Source organism: Nylanderia fulva, unplaced genomic scaffold (assembly GCF_048542155.1).
Source record: "Nylanderia fulva isolate GAGA-0341 unplaced genomic scaffold, ASM4854215v1 Scaffold3, whole genome shotgun sequence".
NCBI lineage: Eukaryota > Metazoa > Arthropoda > Insecta > Hymenoptera > Formicidae > Nylanderia > Nylanderia fulva.
The window spans coordinates 6,866,347-6,886,000 of NW_028190368.1; the positions used below are offsets into that span (position 1 = coordinate 6,866,347).

Below are 19,654 nucleotides of genomic sequence, written 5' to 3' on the forward strand. Positions count from 1 at the left end.
CAACGTCAAGAGTTACTGGACGAGTTAAAGCAGGTAATTGCGCATCCGTCGGATGTTCTGCACAGACGAACGATCGCGCCCGATCGTAAACAGTATACTCTTGCGCCACGTATAATAGCCACGCGATTCTTTATATTCTTACACTTATCACGTTCGCCATCAAACGTCGATGTGTATCCACTCTTCTATTATATCGCTCGTATTTCCTTGTTCGTCTTAAAGATATTACCTCCCTATACGTGGGTATATATATATATATATATAATATACTCGAATGAGGGAATAAATTATTTATTATTAACTAAAAAAAACTTATATATTATATTAACTAGTTCTCTCGTAAATACAAGACTTGGACTTTGCAATTCGAGTAATAATGATTGATTTAGACGAAACGGCTTGTCTTATAATTAATCAAGAAAAATTAACCATAAAAAGAGAATATCTCGTTGAAAGAGGAAATAAAAGATGCTCGTACTTGCTGATTTCGTAAGAAAAAAAATGAGTGCATCACGAGAACGGATCAACTTGTGCATATCGCTAATCTGGATCTGCATGAACCGATCGAGAACGAGGCATTGTTTGAAACAGAACAGGAGTATTTCTCGGAAGATCGGTATCCCCCGGTCTTTTAGAGCCAGGTCTCAGTCCCGCATTGAACCTGTTGCGTACAAGCCGAATGGAAAAAAAGGACGAGGATCGGATTTACGCTTCGGCTAATTTCATATAACGCGGCATGGCCTAATTAACAGCGTACAGCGCTGCGCCGATGGCAGCCCCTGGACTAACGAGCTTGTACTTCTGCCGACAGACGCATAACTAGAAGCGGCTGCATGTGTGCTAAGTGTCTCCAATCTGCAAATGCTTATAGCGTATGCATATGTTCGAGCGAGCGTGTGGCATGTTTTCAAGGGCGTCGCATAATGCGAGGCTGTACTGTGAAAGTGCTGTATCTCCCGGAGCTGCATCTTCTATGCGCGGATGTGCACTCCAAGAATCTGCGATGTCGATTTTATCGATGGATTCCTTGATAAACTTGACGGTAAAAAATTAGCCAGCTGTTCCTATATTACAACCTGAAATTTATTTATCACGCCTAAATTTTAGATATGATAACTATGATATTTTTTAGCTATAGTTTAACGGAGAAATTTATAGCTAAAAATATTTCGAATAAAAGAAAATACGCCGTGCGACAGTTAGGGTTTCTGGAGTATGCAAATTATGATTCTTGCGTTTAGTTTCGCCGATCTAGTTAATTGTGAGGAATTAACGACGACGACGACAGAATAAAGGAAACCTACACTCTACTTTCTGCTTGATCGCAGATTTACTGTTACATATTGTTGCAAGCGCACCGTAAATTTTATACGAATCCCACGCGGTTTTAATGACGATGCAACCGTCAATTAACCTGCGGAAAGACGAGAAAGATTTTAATTTAAGCTGAGCAACAACGAAAAGTTAATTTAAGATTTCCGGAACTAACAGCTGAACTTTGCTAATATCTCGTAAACTTTTGATACTTTAAACTTCGAATATACATATAACAGCGTTGAAATTTAAGATATTAAAGAAAATCTAGAAAAATTATAGAGCATTTTTTATTAAAAATATTTTAATACAAATCTTTTTAAATATTTACCCTTTAATAAATCTGTATTTTTTTTATAATCAAAATATATGTGTGATTCTTCGAAAGTTAAAGAAAATAAATTGGGAGTTTTATAAAAAGAGAGGAAAAGAGAAAAAGAGAGTCTGTATTTAAATATTAATATATCTCATTGTTTATATTACGTTAAAATTATTTTGCCAAACATCGAGAGAGATTCTATTCGAATAAATAGAAGCTTGAAAAAATCTCTCGTTCCTCTAGGATGATTTTAAAAAGTTCTGTCGTCCGGTGGATCAAAGGAAAAAGATATTCATTTCTTATCATATTGGTTACAGAACATTTTCCAAATTCCGTCGTTCTTCTTTCTTTCTTCGATGTCACGCTTCTGAATTTTTATCTAGGATGCTCTGTGAAGCATACGATCACGTTGCACAAAGCGATGCTTCTTCTCAATGATACAAATACCAATTTTTTGTTGAATAAACGGGCGCTCTTTCGATAACTTGGATTATTCAATTCGCTGGTTGCACACTGAGCATGACGGCATAATACAGAATAATGCAACGTCATGTAGAGTGCAGGCCAAATACTTCTTGGCACTACGTTTTCTTTTTTCTCTTACGGTGGTTACCGAGCTATCAGATAATAATACAGCGCTGCACATAATCTGATCCGAGTAGCAAGAAAGTAATACCTTCCTGACCGAGAAATTACACGTTTCTGGACCGCCGGGTTAAACAATTCAAGTGCGATTTCTTCTGAAATCTCTCTCTTTCTCTGAGTCCAGGATCTCGTATAATTAAAGAATTAAAAAAATATTTTTTATAATATTCATTTTTTATATATAATTACTTGAGTGAAAATTGTATTAAATTTATTTTTGGTTTATCGTGTTATATCGTTAGGAAGTCACCGAGAGATGTCAAATCGAAATCAATCAGTTTAACATGCATCTTCAATTTTTATCAATAAAAAATGTTATCAAATTTTGTATTATATAAAATAACGGTGTTTCACGTATTATTTTCCACGTGATATCAGTTTTACTTTCCGTCTCAACCACAATCTCAGACATCTCAGTTTTCCAAAGGCTCACATAAGTCTGAAACCTTATCTTTCTACCGGACGCGTCGCACCGTTTTACACGTGTCCTCCCCCTTACACGATATTTGATTTTAGAATTAATGGCTATCGTTATTTGCAACCGCCATTAATCACGGCCGAGCCATTCTCTCCCGGGGAAATGATCTCGGCGTGCTTGAATCGCGCGAGCGCGATCGCGATGAACGGAATTACGCGGAAGACGTTGGTGAACGCGGTAGTGCATCGAGCTAGAAAGCCTACGTTAAGTCCCCGCGATTATTGCGATCAGCCATGCAACACGACGTGCACGGTGCACGCCACGCGGGATTCCACAGAGCGGTGCACACGAAAACGTCGACGCCCGGTAAATCATATTCCGAGTCAGCTGTTGCGACTCCGTGTACGTAAGGTGCTGCGGCGAGTCTCCTGGCGGGAAGCACCAGGTTTGTTTGCCGCCGGCGATTCTTCCATGGTAGGCTGCCCAAGCCGGCTGCCCAAGCTATTATCATTAAAAGCGAGACTTCCGTTTCGTGTTCCGGTCACTCGGTCACCAACAACTTCGTCGCCGTCCGGTTGACACGCATGTGCAACCGAAAATATCTTCTAATGCACTTCGTCGTTCTCAAGTGAGGGTGAGAATCAAGAGATTTTTTCAGATTTATTGTGTTTTCTTTTGTCTGCTTAATTCTTGTATGTAAAATAGATCTGTCTTTACATAGAGATTATTTTCTCTTAAAATTTATCCTGAAAATCTCTGATTAAAATATTTATCACAATACAAAATATTAATATTTACTGTAATAAGATATAAAATATGTTCGATTAATTTTACTATGTACATATATATTAATATTTTTATTGCGACAATTATTAATCAAGGAAACTCTTAAAATTCTTCTAATATCATTCTTCCATGATTGCCATGATTTGCAAAGGGTAAATTCTGAAAGGAAAATTCTCTTCGTATAGTAATAATCGAGAGATAATTAAATGTCTCTTGTGTAAACTTTTTCAATAAAATCTTTAGTTTCGAAATACTTGAAATTCAGAAAATCTTTGTGTTTATTGTAATTTGGATAAAATTATGATATGGAATATGAATATTTTTATCTATTTAATTATAATTTTTTTGGAAGCTGTAAATGTACGAAAGTACTTCATTTACAAGGAATTATTTTATTACACGTTGTACCAAAATCTTGTTGAGATTTGTTAATCAAGTGACGTGTAATAAAAATTTCTTTACGTATAATTTCCGTATATATAACGCATAAATCTGTATCGTAATCAGGACGAATCTATCACGCGGTCGATATTAATCGCTCAACATCTATCTTTACTGCTACTATTATTATCATAATTTTTTTTCGTCCTACGAAATGCAGATGAACTTTCCTCCCTAGAAATATTATTAATAACACCCTCTCTTCTCTTCGATCTTACGGACTGATGATGAGTACCGACAGAACGCAAAATTGCTTTCTCCTTGTTTCATTGATAAATGATGTCGACAGACACTAATTGAGAGTGATCCGCATCTTTTGCTCTCTTCGCTAGTGGGAATATCATAAATCATTGGCGCTGATTTAATTATGATCCACGAAGCCACGTTGTAATTACAGAAAAGCTTTACAATGATCGTAGATCATCGATCGATATCTGCACCTGTTTTCTTCTTCGTATATAACGCTTCCCTGTTTTTATACTGTTATTCATTGTATTAATTGCGTCTATCGTGCATAAAACATTTTATCCGTCCTTAATATAATGATTGATCTATCTTGTTCAATAAAATTATAAAATCTATTTGTGACGGTTGGGTAATAATTTGATCGCCTATGTATTTTTACTTCACGCCGTATATTACGAAACAGAATTTACCGGGATCAATAACATTAAGAGACCTGTTCTAGATTTCAAATAAATTTGTTTTATTCTCCTCCCCCGAGTTTTCATTCAAGCGTACACATTCCTGTTCGTTCCCATGGGATATTGGTTTTAACAACGCGAGTGAAAGGCGTACAAATTTTTTTCGCACAGCTTTAGTTTATTTAGAAGGAGCGAATGAAAATGCGCGGTTTTATCTAATATAAAATCTATCTAATAGCGGCTAATTAGAAAAAATCTAGGGAAATGTTGAGAGAATGAAATGTCGAAAGCGATCGATAGCGCGCGAGATTTCGCTTTCGGATTCGCGCGAGTGTATCATCTCTTTCCTCTTCCTTCTCTTTCACGTGAGTCTACTTTTACACGTGCACGTGAGTATTTCTCGAGGCTTTTTAGACTTGAAGAGCGAACGGGATTTTATAAATGGTAAGCGCTATGCGAGAATCTCATTCGCATTTCGAGCGCATCAGCTGATTACCAGTTTGACAGCTGTCAAAACGGCAGAACAGCTGTCAAAGTGCTCAGCCACTAATGAGCAATAAAAATGATCAAAGTTTAATTCGGTTTATATTGGCCGCTCGTTCTTATGATTTAGTTTACATCGAGAAATCGATAAAATAATCTATAGATTCCATGACTTTTCGAAAGAAACGAAAAAAAACTTATTCGTAATTAAAATCGTGAAATGCAAAAGCTTTGATGATTCTATGTGAATTAAAAATTATATTTTCCTAGCGTTCAATATATCCATCCACATTGAATCATATTAGGAAAAAGTTTTTTGTACACACACAATTCTTTATTATATCTGAATCATCCGATGAGTCGTAAGTGCTCCAAGTGCAGCGCAGAATTTTCTTAATTAATTGCATTATAGCACGCGTAAGTCAGCCATTATCTCGTCGCGAAAGTAGTTGCGGAGCTCGGGAAAACATAGCAACATAGACAATAAAGACGGGAATCTTCTCTCTCTAACATACATGGGCGTTTGTGCGTAGTTTATTAACTTGGCCACTTTTAATAGCGGAGCACAAAGCGATGCATCTCGGCGAGCGGGCACGCACGGTTTAGAAGGCACGACATTCGTGCGCAATAATCCACGTCGGGACGATAAGTATAGGCTATCTCTCCCCTTCTGTCAGGGACATCGTTTTAATTCAGAAATACCGTACCTCCCTCCCTCGCCTCTGGAACCGGCTTGCACCATTGCATTCTCGCGATGATCGTTCTTTATAACCATGGGGATTAACAATGAAAAACGTTTCGTTCGTATCCATATGAGAGCAAAAACAAGCCCTTCCAAACAAGCATTTCCATTGTCATCTTTTTGGTTTCCACGAAAGATATACGTTGTTCTTGTTTCTGCGAATTAGGAGATATAATAAACCGGTTATAATCTATCTTTTATGTATGCATTTTTGCACAGCAAAGTTATTAGCTAGATGATATTGAATAATTTTTTATTTTATGGTGCAATGTAAAAATGTAGGTGTTATTTTTGTAAAGCGCGGATGCAAATAATTTATATATAATATGTATGAAAATATGTTGTCAAATGTATTTTTAACGAAAATCAAAACTTTTGCACCAAATATGAATATGAATATAAAATAAATAATTTAATATTTATAATATTTATATTATTTATAATATGATATTAATAATAATAAATACATATACATATAATAATAAATTAGAAAGAAACATATTTGGACAATGAATATTTTAATTTTACTCAATTGTTAATTTAATTGAAAGACTAACAATAAGTATTGTACTGTTTTAACGAGCAACTCGATTTCTATGACAAAAAATCAGATTCCAAAATGAGAAAAAATATATTTTAATTAACGAAATAAATTAACGAGAGATTTAACTTTGCATTTTTACTTTCGTCTTCGTTAGCATACGAATGTCGGTTAGTTTTATTATTTCCTCCTCGTTCGGCTTTTAATTCTTGCTCGAAGCAAATGTATTCAAAACGGAAGAAGAGTAGCAGCTTGGAGGCGCTAAGGGCAGGTGCATCCTTGTAACAAACTCAGGTACACGTGGCTGGAATCGCGATACGTTAGCCATTAGGATCTATATATGTAGAGTCTCGGAGTATAGCGAGTCATTTGCGTTGCAAAACTTTGTGCAATCACCATACCAGCGCGGTTTAATTATTGCCTCGTAAAGCGAACAACGCATTGCACTTGCACTGTCTCTTTACATAAACACAATATTGTATAATCGCCACTTGACCAATTTAGCTTCTATAACTCTTAGATATTGAATCACTTTGTCGATCTATAAAAGATCATACAGTAGACTTATTGTTAGATATAAGGTTCATTGATTTTTAGGAAATTTATGATTTATATTTATAAGTAAGTTTGAATACATTAACAAAATATCAAATTTATATATGTATCTAGAAAGATCTGCGATTACACTCCAGAGTTATAAATAAATCACTACTTGTAATTTTGTTATTTAAATGATGTGCAAGTGTAAATTATTCTACTATCTTTATTATAGTACCTTTAATAAACAATGCAGCATTTGGAAAATTGATCCTTCCCAATCCAGTTGTGGATAATTCACATATTATTTAATTATTTAATTTAAGCGAAAGTAAACGATATATGACAGTAATTAAATCGAACAAATTTATATATAAATTCTATTCTTTATATAGGATTATACTCTTTAAATATTTTGTCGTATATTTGACATCCTTCTGAACGAAAATATTAATTTTAATTCTACTAATGATCGAAAAATAATATTCTATATTTTCTAGTGTTTGTACTATATTTATGGTCAAGTTGCACGACATCTCAAGAAACGACCACCGGTATTTCACAACGTGTCCTACCGTGGGTACCGATTTACTTCCGACTTAGATAGAGCTGGACTGAGACATGACTATACTTTCGCGATTAATAAGGTAGATAATGAAAAGTCGAGTACTTCAGCCGTTGTGGAAATACGTGACGGGTGAGTGTCAGCGCATAATTCTTGGACAGTATACTTTGATAACATTTCCGGAAACATTTGAAATTATGAAACAATGAAAAATATTGAAAAAAACATGGCGTAACGTAACGATATACTCGAATATAAAATTATGAAGAAATTAATTTTTATCCATAATAATTAATACTCCAAAATGAAAGAATGTGTTTGAAAATATAGGAAAATATTAATAAAATGGTTCTCCGTGATACAAAATATTTAAAAAATAACTAACGTGACATTATACTGTTCAAAAGGTGACTTTAGAATGATAAAAAACTCAATTATCTCCTGATTAAAATTTAAAAAAAAATAAAAGAGCGTGTTTAAAAATATTCGTAAAATAGTCCTCCGTTCAATAACATAAAATTTGGATTATATAATCTCAAATATACCGCACACTCTTAAGTAAACACTTATAGATATTTTTTAATAACCTGCTTATAAATGCATGATTTAAATCTTCTGACTTAAGTCTTATCGTGTAAAAAGGAAACTTACACAAATAATGAAAGAAGGCATTAAATATTTACGCAATATTATGATCATGTCGTTGCATTTAAAGGGAAACTTTAATGGAAACTCCATGTTTCACTGATTATAATCAAGGAAGTCGGGGCACAATATCTTACAGAATGCAAATCGTAATTAATGTGCTGCATAATCGAAATTAATGTCACGTCAGATTTAGTTCAATCTTGATATTGAATCCGATATGCTTAAGATAGAAAAGCAAATGTTAGAATACAAAGAACGGTGTACGAATAAGACACTCTTGTTTCCGATAGAAACTTTCCTTTGCTTCTCGCGTGACCCGACTTACTTCGAAGAGATCATGCTCTTTTAAACTTTACAACACATAAGTACAGCACATAAAGATTGTCGACTGTCGACATGTACAACTTCTGGTTTCTCGAAAGGAAACGACTTTTCTCTCTCTTCATTACACAATCAATTTTTTTTTTTTTCAAAGAATGTGTTATTTGCAAATATATTTTTTACATAATTTTATCTATAATATTAATTTAGATTATCAGAAATTCAGTCGGAATCTGTTACAATGATTTACATTATACATATATATTCTCTCCATGATTTAATGTAACCGATTATTCTGCCGGATAATTTTAATCCGAATGAAAAGCCATTTGCAGATAAATTCTAAAATTATAGCTTATAATTAATACGTTGCTATACAACCTCGATCGTAATGCATTCAATGCCGTAGATAAATCACAAGAAAGTGAATCGCGTCTCGTGCATCAATGCATTAGAGCTTCCGCGCCGCGACGTTAATTATGCAATTCGGAAGAATTACGGTAGACCGGTGAAAAAATACCATTTTAAGACAATTTATCGTTTGCACAAGTGCTCCGTTAACGAAATGCTGTTAAACGACCACCGTGTTTATAAGAGGAGTTTATAAGTATCGCCCGTAGAAGACGAAGATCGAATTATCGAGTGGAGGGGTTTCATCATAAACTTCGTGCTGTAAACCGCGAACTCGAACGCCTCTTCGCGTGTGCTTATCCTGGTACGGTGAATGGAGAGCTGCTGCTCGTTACATCAATTACAACGTCCTCTTTAACTCTCGAGACGGATGTTGCGCGCGCGATCCCTTCGTTCGTAACCGCATTTCGAAAGGAAACTTTGTTCGAAACCGCGAGAGGAAAAAATTTCGTGAATACATTCGCCGGGACGTATACCTATGTATGGGGATCGATGAATAGCTTCGCTCCCGTCTTGCCTTTTCTTGCTGCTATACATTCTAGCGTTTCTAAAGATGACGTTCTTTCAAAGCCACAGATTACTCGAGAATGTTAATTTGAATTTTTCTCAGCAAAAAAAATTCACTACTTGGACTTTAATTTATTTCAGTGTATTTATATCCCAGCAAAAAATTAGTTGCTGGGATTTTAATTTATTTCAGTATTATTTATAATCCTATTCGCGAAATTTTGCTTATATCTAATTATTTCTTTTTACGCAAACACATCTAAAAAATCTGGAATCGACTGAAAGATAAGAGTCATGCAAGAATAATCTAGCATGAGATTAAAAATTATGCGAGAGTATGCGTGATTGTTGGGAAACTTTTTGCACATGAGTCAGTTGCACGAACGACGCTACAGGCGATAGCCTAATTTGAGTGCGAGGTGACTACACGATCTAGTGGGACTCGCGAACACGTCAAGTCCTCGACTATGCGGAACTATGGGGGCTTGTATAATTTTCTGCAACACGATTTTTGTCCATTAGAAATCGCAAACATACATATGCACGTTATCGAGCGCAAACGCGCTATCTTCTTTATATGCCACGTTACGAAATATATTATATATGTGTAATGATTGTCTCTTGATAAAAAAAGCAACGTCTGCGAATACAGACTGTTATCAATATATACAGTCAGCTTGCGTAATGCTTCGTGTGAGAAAACACTTTAAATAATTTACATAACCGAAGAAAAAGAGAGAAAGATAGGAAGTTTTATCCCTTAAAAACGGCGGTTGATTGCTTTGCACATTCGCGCGAATTTTTTATACAGGGTGTCTGACATAAAGTCACACCGAAAATATACAAGTAAAAATGTTGAGGGAGGCTTTCATTTTTTGCATGATCATAATTTATGTATCTTTATAACTAAACCTTAAATTAAAATTGCCTGTCTTATACTTTAAATTTATATTTATATGACAGAGCCTTGTTAAACTCTTAACTTAAATTAAAATGTTATATAAGTAAACTCTACTTGAAATTAATTGAAGAATGTGCGGTTCTGTTATTTTATTTTCACAAGACTTAGTTTGCGAAAAACCTTTTAATTTTAATCGCTTATAATTCAAAAATTATCGATGTCTCAATATTTTTGCCGAGGAAGAATTGTCTCCGAATAACAAGATCTACTTGTATATATTTTCAGTGTGACATCTTATGTCAGACACCCTGTGTGCACATATAGATCTCTCTCGCAAAGGTGATTGCACTTTATATGCGTTGATGAGAGAACCGTCGTGCTCGCACGCGCGTCTTTAGGTGAGAAAAAGCACCGCGGCGGGATTTATACGATGTAAAGCAAACGCGGCCTGCCCGAGAGATCATACGAGGCCGATAGCATTGTTTCCCTTCGTTCGTCGCATTTTATTCGCGCTGACGCATAGCCTTATTATACGCGCGGTGCATCAACGGTGCATTAGCATAAGACCTTACAGAGCCGCCCGCGCTATCGATCCTGCCTCCCTCATGAGATCCTCCCGACGTCTTCTCACGCGAGGGAGGATACGTCCGTATTAAGCTTCTGGCTACATTTCATACGTCTGCGTCCGCCAGCTAAGCTTTTCTTCCCCGAAATGCAATTTGCATAAGTATCGAATTTTTTAAAGTTTTAGCGAATATACATCCTGGTGAACGCATGTAAAACATGTAAAACATGCCGAGCAAAGCATTTTACTTCAATTTATTACGAGAAATATCGAATTAAATTCAAGATTTCCTCCTATTAGAATTTCTGCAAATTATGCCATTTTTAAGAATGGCTGATATTGCGAAAAAAAATTAATATGCAAGAGAAAAGTTGAATCTTTAATTAAAGTATTTTCCGAGCGTACGTTCAGAGTTGGCAAAGTACCTACAGATAATATGATGCTTATTTAAGGACAATGAGATTATCTGTAAGACGAGTGGCATATTAATGCGCGATGCATTTAAACGCGAGCTGATGATGGAAAGTAACATCTCGTACCTCACGAGATTTCAGCAAAGCTGCTATTTAAAAGCCGCCAAGGATCACCGTGACTGATGATGGTTAGGGAAGCGTGACTTATGAATATGATGATCTCTTTGGAAGAGACCTCGCTAAGCGCGACTGATTACGCGCGAGTCTCTTGTAATTTACGATCTGTCCGATTACACATATAATTGAGATATTAGTAATATTATATACGGTTAATTAGGTATTAATTATATTCTCTCTTTTTTTGCAGGCGAAAACAATGACCCACTGGCTCTGGTGTCTGCTGTGCGTGATTTTACATCTTCAGAACGTCCACGCCAAAGTTGGTGAGTATATATATTAGTTACTATTATTTGCTCGCATTATTTTGTCTGCTATCAAAATCCACTCTCTAATGAGAAAATTGCAAAATTGTTAAAACAATTTTTTTGTCGACCTTAAAAAAAATACGTTCTCGACTGACAGGAGAGCGGAATAAAAGGAATATGGGTTCGCGAGCGCGCCGTAAAAGTCACGGTTGAACCGCGCGGTTTCCCACACGCGTAAATCTATCTCAGCTGATTGCCAATTACTTACGTCACGGCCGATGGGTAAGCCGTGTGTTTTATTGTCGTCGCCGCGGCACGGCGGGCGTAATAAACGCGAAGCGCGTTCGCGAATCGGCGGCACGTGCGGAGGCGCGAGAGAAACCTTCTCTCTCCGGTGATAAGAGCGAATTTAGCGAACGTTATTCATGCCCCTTCCGGTTTACCGTCGTCAACGTAATTAAGCCTTACTGTGTAAGCGTTATTCCCGCATCTCGGGACTCATGCTCGACGTAATATCCCGATTTTTCGCATACGCGAATTATCGTTCCCTTTCCTTTTCTTCTATCTCTATTTTACGACCGCAAAGCGAAAGAAGGATATTCTGAGTGCATTGACATTTTTATTGGAGATTCGCTTCACGACGGATCGATAAGCACGGAGTAAGCTGCGATCAGCATAAGCTGTATATCGCGAGAGAATGGCTTTAGAATGGTTCGGAGGATAAAACGTACATAATACATTCCGACGCGATAATTCGCGTGCGCCTGTAAACGGGAGATATAGGTGCGGTTCTCGCGCGGTTGTTTTAAGGCAAGGGTTTAAATGGAAAAACGTAATTCCCCGAAAGTGATGCTCGACGTATATGTTTGGTAACGCAAAAAGCGTGTTCATTAATTAACGAGATGGTATTTTCTGTATTTTTCTACACGAAATATGTTTGAAGAAATTTCTTTCTTCCTCTCTGAACATCATAATGTATGAAGCAGTTGTTAACTTTAGTCAGTACTTTATAGTATGTATGCGTGTTATTTTCTTTTTACACGAAAGCAGATGATACACGTGCGGCTTTGTAAAAATCCAGATGTTGTACAACTTTTTCCAATATGTGTGTACCAGAATACAATCTTCTCACGATAATGGATTCGGGCGGTAAAAACAAAGTTTTTGTTTTGGAGAGGCGCCGCCTGTGACTTTTAGTATCTATTCCCACAAGTTTGGATCGTACATATATACAACTATAGCTATCATTATAATGATACGCTGTAAAGTCTCGGATACTTTTATTCCAACACGTATTACACGAGACTTTTAAATTTCGTCTACAAGGAGTTTAGCAGAGTCCACCTCGCGAATGTCAGACACGCTGGCAAATAAATCATACACGAGATCACAAATAGCCACGGGAGTGTTCCTATATCGACGATAAAACGTGGATCAGCTATCCATAAAATTGCCTTCGCACCTTCGTAAAACAGCTTCGAGTACTCGTTTAGTCGAATGAGAAATATCGGTCGCGATCGGCATCGATGGGCCATTCGTTCTCTAGAGTATGCGCTTTCTAATGCCGCGATCACTTTCTACGTGGGAAGAAATAATCAGGGTTTGCCGGTGCCAGTAGTAGCCCGCTGTCTCGGGAGATTTACGTGAGGAACTTTATGAGGGCAGGAGGTTCGTACGCGGTTGACTGAATGATGACGAATGCTCGCGTGGAAATTGCGCGATTTCGCAATATACATAACGGACTGACGGCGATATGCGGGATAACCGCATTTGAGGGAAGAGGTCATGTGAATTGGATTAGATTCTAGATTCCAGGTTAATTAATGCGGTGCCCATTAATTGTAACTGAATGTGGGAAATGCGTACGTACATATAATCTTAAAGCATGTAAAATAAACTAATAAAAATTTCCTTATTTATGTCTACAAAAAAACAAACAGAATAAATAATACTTTGCTGCCATTGCTTTTCTGGTATTTTAATTTTACTTATTGCAAAATTAAAGTTTTGTACGTTTGTATTTTTTATAATCATCAGAAATATACTCTTCCTTTTTTTATTAAATGTTTTATACGTATATATATTTATTATAATTTTCTATGTCACAAAATTGTATATAAAACTCACCGGTACGATGCGGCACGATTTGCAAAATAAAAATATATTCAGATAAAGCAATAGCTAAAATAATGTTTCAAAAAATAATTTGTAAGAGCAATCAAAGTTTTATTTGTTTTTTTAATAAAAATTTAATAAAATAATTATTTATAAATAAACTTTTATAAAAATATATAAAAATCCAATTCTCTGTATTCTTTTATCTAAATAATCTAAATAATAATTTTAATAAATATATTTGATAGAGATATTTTATATATCTCATGCGTATAAATATCAAACAAAATAAATTTGAAATATTTGATGTATATGAAGTACAGAATAATTCAACAAAGTTTCATAAAAAGAGCTACAACTTTTTCTTTCACTTATAACTGTCCGACTGTCGTGACAAGGATATTATTAAGTCGAGAAAAAATGGGGAAGACGAATTTACAAAATCGAGAACTATCACGTTACACCGTAAATCATCCTGGAACGTAACGAGCCCATATGTATAGGTAATGGCAGCCTATATTGGTAATTAGGTTCTCGTATCCATTAGCGTGCAAATCCGATTAATTCGTTTGTCTGTGGGGTTGCCGTGACAAAAATCGACCGATGACCGATCTCTTTCGTAACAGCTGGCATATATGTACGTCGAGAGATGTGCCTCGAGCTCGCGATGCTGCAATCTTCTTTCCTAATGCGAGCGTTTTGCGCGTCACGTTTCCATCCGAGCGGACTTCTCGCACCTGTCTGAGGGAGCATGGGCGTATTGGTCGGTTCTGAGAATAAATCAAGCACAAAAGTGTTTTTGCGTCAGAGCACCGATTTCTATAGGACGTCATCAAGTTGTAGATACATTTGCGAATGTCATTTTTCGGATTATTTTTTACAAATTCTGAACAATAGTTTTTCATAAAAATTCGAATTCTCTCTTTCGATACAGTTTTCTTCTTCAATTTTTGTTACATTATATCTCGAGTTGAAATTTCGTAAATAAAACATATTTGAAATTAAATAAAAAATAAAAACTTGTCGTTTAAATTTGCACTTGTGAATGAAATTGCTAGTCAGTTGTTTGATAATCGAGTGCAATCAATTTTTTTCCTGCTTTTTAACTTTATCGGAGTGTTCTGTTTGCACGTGAAAAATGATATTGGCATTCTTGCCGTGGAAATGTAGCCGTCATAGTTTACTTTATTATTTAGCTGATGGATTCTCGTTGATTGAATCATAAATGAAGAGATTTCTTCTTTCGTGAAAAACATTATTTTTCAATAATTATAATTGATTAGATAAATGTTAGTGTCATTAGTATCTTTAAGCAACTATTAAATTGTCGTGGTTTGGTTTGATTTTTAAAATATTATATATATGTATAATTTATATTATGAAGAGGAGAAAAAAAGAGAGACAAAAAATTATACACGATAAATCTTTTTGAGTCACCATACGTAAACGTCACACACATACTATAATGGAAATTTATCATAATATTCATACATAGAGAACCTTTTGTACAGATCTTTTTTAGTGTTTCATGCTTATAATTATTTTATTATAATAATTAAAAATTATTACAATAAAAATTTTACAGTATTATATAAAATAAATTAAAATATTATTTTTGTCATCTCTTTTTCCTATTTTCTCTCTAAAATTTGCTAGAATACATATATATAATATATAAAAATGATAACGACTGCCATTTTATAAACTGATTTAAATATCTGTGCTCGCACAGTGTGAATAAAAATTAAAACTAATATCAAACTATATATTTTTCATATTTTACATTTCAGGTTTATGCGAGGTGGAATCAGGACAATCAAATATTATTCTTGACATCGAGGAGAGCAGAGGAAATGGTAGGTGCAATACATAAATATTTAAATTATTATATTTTTATAAACTGAGTTTTTTTACTTTATATTTTTAAATTATTAAAATGTGCTTATTCTTTTAAAAATTCATATCAAGAACTGATATGTACAATTGATTAAAATTGCATATTAAAATAATGCAAATTTAATAGCTTACGGATAAATAATAAAAAGCAGGGTAAAAAGGTATTTTTCCAGTAACAGGTTCACTTATACAATATTTCTTGCATTTTGTTATTACTTTTCATCATTTGCTTTACATCATTATATACTCTCATTCAGAGTTCTTGCGGTAGCTTTTGTTCCAAAGCATAATAAAGCGTATGATTTTACCGCGGGAAAAGTTTGGTGCTAATTTCTAAACATCCATTATATCCCATAGCCATTATATTTTTTTTCGCATCACGAATTACGTATCGCCTGGCTCATCATATAATATTATTCGATTCCCGGTTTGCTCCACATCGCAGTCAGCTGTATCGATTGCGCGTCTGTCGACAAAAGCTTGTTGATGAAATTCGCAAATAAATCGTTTCCCGAATCAATAGACTTAATTCGAGACTGTACGTGGCTCATGTCATAACTCTGGCATCTATTACCCGGAAGTTACACGTGAGGGAGTGTATGGGAGTTCTGCTGACCGATGATTATCGAAATCGAGCCAGTCACGCTGTTGGCGCGTTGACTCCCGGTATCTCCGCGAGAGAAATCATCTTATATACGCCGAAGGTCTGAACAACTTACTATCTCTTGGTCGTCGTCTTCAACATACCGCCCGTATACATAATGCACGACGTCTTTGTTGGCGGGCGGCTCTCAAAGCAATCCTATTTTGATGAGGAAATGACTTTGTTATTATACTTTAAAAGCAGACGATAATAAAATCATTATACACCCTACACATTACGTGTTAAATCTTGGAATAATATTTGATTCCGGAAAAAAATTTGAAAGACTAAAGGTGGACGGAAATTTAAATCTTTGCCTCGAATTTATTGCTTAACGTTACTTTTGATTGACGTTACTTTATTTTTGAATAAATAAATTGAAAGAAAAAATAAGATATGAAATGCTGCATATATATATATATATTAAGTTGACATTTATATAAGCACAAATTTAATTTCTGAGTGTGAATTAAAAAGCTGGGTGTTGAATTTGTTTCAAGGGATTTTTGTCTGTATAATTGAAAATTTAATTAGTTTGGAGTCAAAGAAAAGAGAGTCACAACGATATGAAGAGTGAAGAGCGATGATGAAAAGTAGGGAAGGGAACATTAAAGTAGTAGAACAGTCACAATACGTTTGTAATTAAATCGTATTGGCTTTCACTAATGAGATATTGCCTGAGATTGATATCAGCCCACCAAGATAGCATTCATTACAAAGTGAAGACGGATTGATCTTTGCATGAGGAAGTTGCATGTTACACAAGCAATAAAAGATTTTCTCGAAATGTTTAGTGATACGAATTTAATAAGTGGCCCTGTGACAATTTTTTGTATATACATACGTATTTCAATAAAAGAAATTTTAATAAATAAAATTAATATTAATCAAAAGATTTAATTCTCGTTTTTTAAAAATAATTTGCTTTTATTAGTGCTGGGAATCTTTTCATAATATTTTATTGCTTACTTGGTTTAAAATAAATATCGTCAAGTTAGAAAACTCATTTTGTGTATTTGCAGTTTACTCACAATTTCATTTGCGCGTCTCTCGACTTAGATACGAACTAAATTGATGTGCACGACGGTAATCGCTTTCTCCATCCTTCTTTTTTCCAGCAATCGATCAGAGGACCGTGCCGGAAGAGCTTCCGGTGTCCGGCGATCCTTATAACGAGACCGTGTTGGAGCTTATCTTCCCAGGAAGACCGCCTCTTTTTAAACTGAGTGGCAAAAAACTGCAGCTTCTCGAACCGCTGGACAGAGACGACGAAAATCTCTCACACGTAGTTTTTCAGGTAAGAGATTTTTTTAATCAAAGGATTACTGGATTCACCAGCGATTTAATTGATTTGTAAAAAGCTAAGTTCTATGAAAAATTAACGTTGTTATATAAATAAAATAATAAATAATGCAAAAGTAAAATGAGTTTAATCTCTGTTAAGCACGTTGCTTTAATATTTCTGACGCATTTTTTGCGCCAACGCGAATGCTTATGTATTTTCTAAGACATCATCCTTAGAAGATTGAGATCACTCTAGACTTGATGCGTTTCTCCGCGCTTGTACTCGTACATTATGCGGCTTGAATAATCTGTGGGCGCGTCATATACTTTACAAAGTGACGACATTTATCAAGGCGCTAATCCCGCGTGTTACTTTCGCTCGCGAGAAATTGCTTTCGAACTCACACGCGAGAAATTGGAAGAGCATCGTCCTACCTAACGCTATCACTCAAGTAATGGTTTACGGCACGCATGACTATACAGCTGTCAATCCGTGTGCACGTGTTCTTTTCCACCGAGTCCACCTGAGAAAGTTTACTGTCTCACGAGCTCTATGAAATACAATTTAACCGCTTTTTATGATAAATTTCACGCGGAAATTTCATTGCAAGACAAATTGTCAAGTTGACAATCACTGCTGACTGGGAATCTGAATAATCAATAATCGGCACGCGGCGCCGAGAAGAAATTTTTGCCATCCGTGAAAATTTCGGTTCTTTCCTCTCTCGTGTTTTCCGATTATTATATTTCGCGACAATTTTGTCAGCAATTTTTATTTCTCTATGCATTACTTTTCTGTTTCGAGGTTTTATCGTTAATATCATTGGTTTTTAATCCTCTTAAATTTTTATTTAGGATAATGGAACTGTTGAGTAAACAGAATGTTTAAATTGTCGAGATTTTCAAGTAAACATAAATTATACAACATTTATAGCAAAAGATAATAATGATTTAATGAGAAAATTATACAGCGAAATAATATGCATGTAATGAAGATAAAGTAATACAGTGATAAAAAGAAATAAATAATCAAAAGCAATATAACTACATCATTACATATTCCTCTCTCAACTCAACTACAAATATTTGAGACGAATAACGGCTTTTATATTATTGGAAAATGTTTTTCTTTTATTATTTTTCTTTTACATTATCGGAAAAAATATTTCTTAAGTAATAAGCTTTATAACTACATTATAAAAATTGTACATATGTTTTTCGATTTCTTTCAAGATACATTCTTTTATTTTGATCATTAAACGTCTAAACATCTAATTCTTTTTTTTATATTCTCTTAAGATGATGTCGTCGCTTTACAAGCACAAAAACCTTTCCTCGTTTCTCGGAGGAAAATCTTGTCTACGTAAAAAGTTGTCTGTAAAATGTTTTATTATTATCTTCACCGTCATAACGAGCTGCAAACTCACTGCGAAAGCGGAAGCAGGCAAGTTATCCAGAGTTAATCTATAACGGTTTTCTGTATCAACTATTAATTGTCAGTTTGTAAGTTACAATTTTATATTTATTAAATTTATCGTGAAAGAAGTTCCAGGACTTTTCGCACACCTTGTACATGCGTATATATTTTTTCTTCTTACCGAAGTGTCAAGAGTAAAATATAAACAAAACATTTTACAGCTATTTTACGCTAAGAAGAAATAGTCTAAAATATTATTTTTACACACACATACTATATTATACATACATATCTATACAGTTCTAATTTTGTAAGTACTATTTTTTGGAGATATTTATGTTACTTTGTGCATGTATATTTTTTAATATAAAATTATATGGAATGAATATAAAATATATGGATTTAATATAAAATTATGTGGAATTAATACATTTGCTGATTGCTGTATTTACGATTCGAAGACGCAATTCCTACGGTGACTTGTTCGGTATTTGCCAAAGTCTATATGTATATACATATATGTATACAATACATTGTGCCTTATGACACTATTGTGCAAGGAATGTGAAAGGTCTGGAGCACCGCATCGAGCAAGAGTTCGTACTGATCGAACGAATGGATAAGATTTAATGAGATTGAGAAACGCAGATGGAAATAAAAGAGGTAAATTTGA

General features: G+C 34.8%; 1 protein-coding gene across 1 annotated transcript in view; it reads left to right on the forward strand.

Moving 5' to 3' along the window:
- The window catches only part of Cad99C (cadherin 99C), a 107,868-nt gene that overhangs the window by 63,971 nt on the left and 24,243 nt on the right, over window positions 1-19,654 (forward strand). Inside the window, exons 2-4 of the mRNA XM_029306137.2 lie at window positions 11,569-11,644; window positions 15,532-15,597; window positions 17,399-17,577. Coding sequence (XP_029161970.2) covers window positions 11,569-11,644; window positions 15,532-15,597; window positions 17,399-17,577 — 321 coding nt within the window. The remainder of the gene's footprint in view (window positions 1-11,568; window positions 11,645-15,531; window positions 15,598-17,398; window positions 17,578-19,654) is intronic.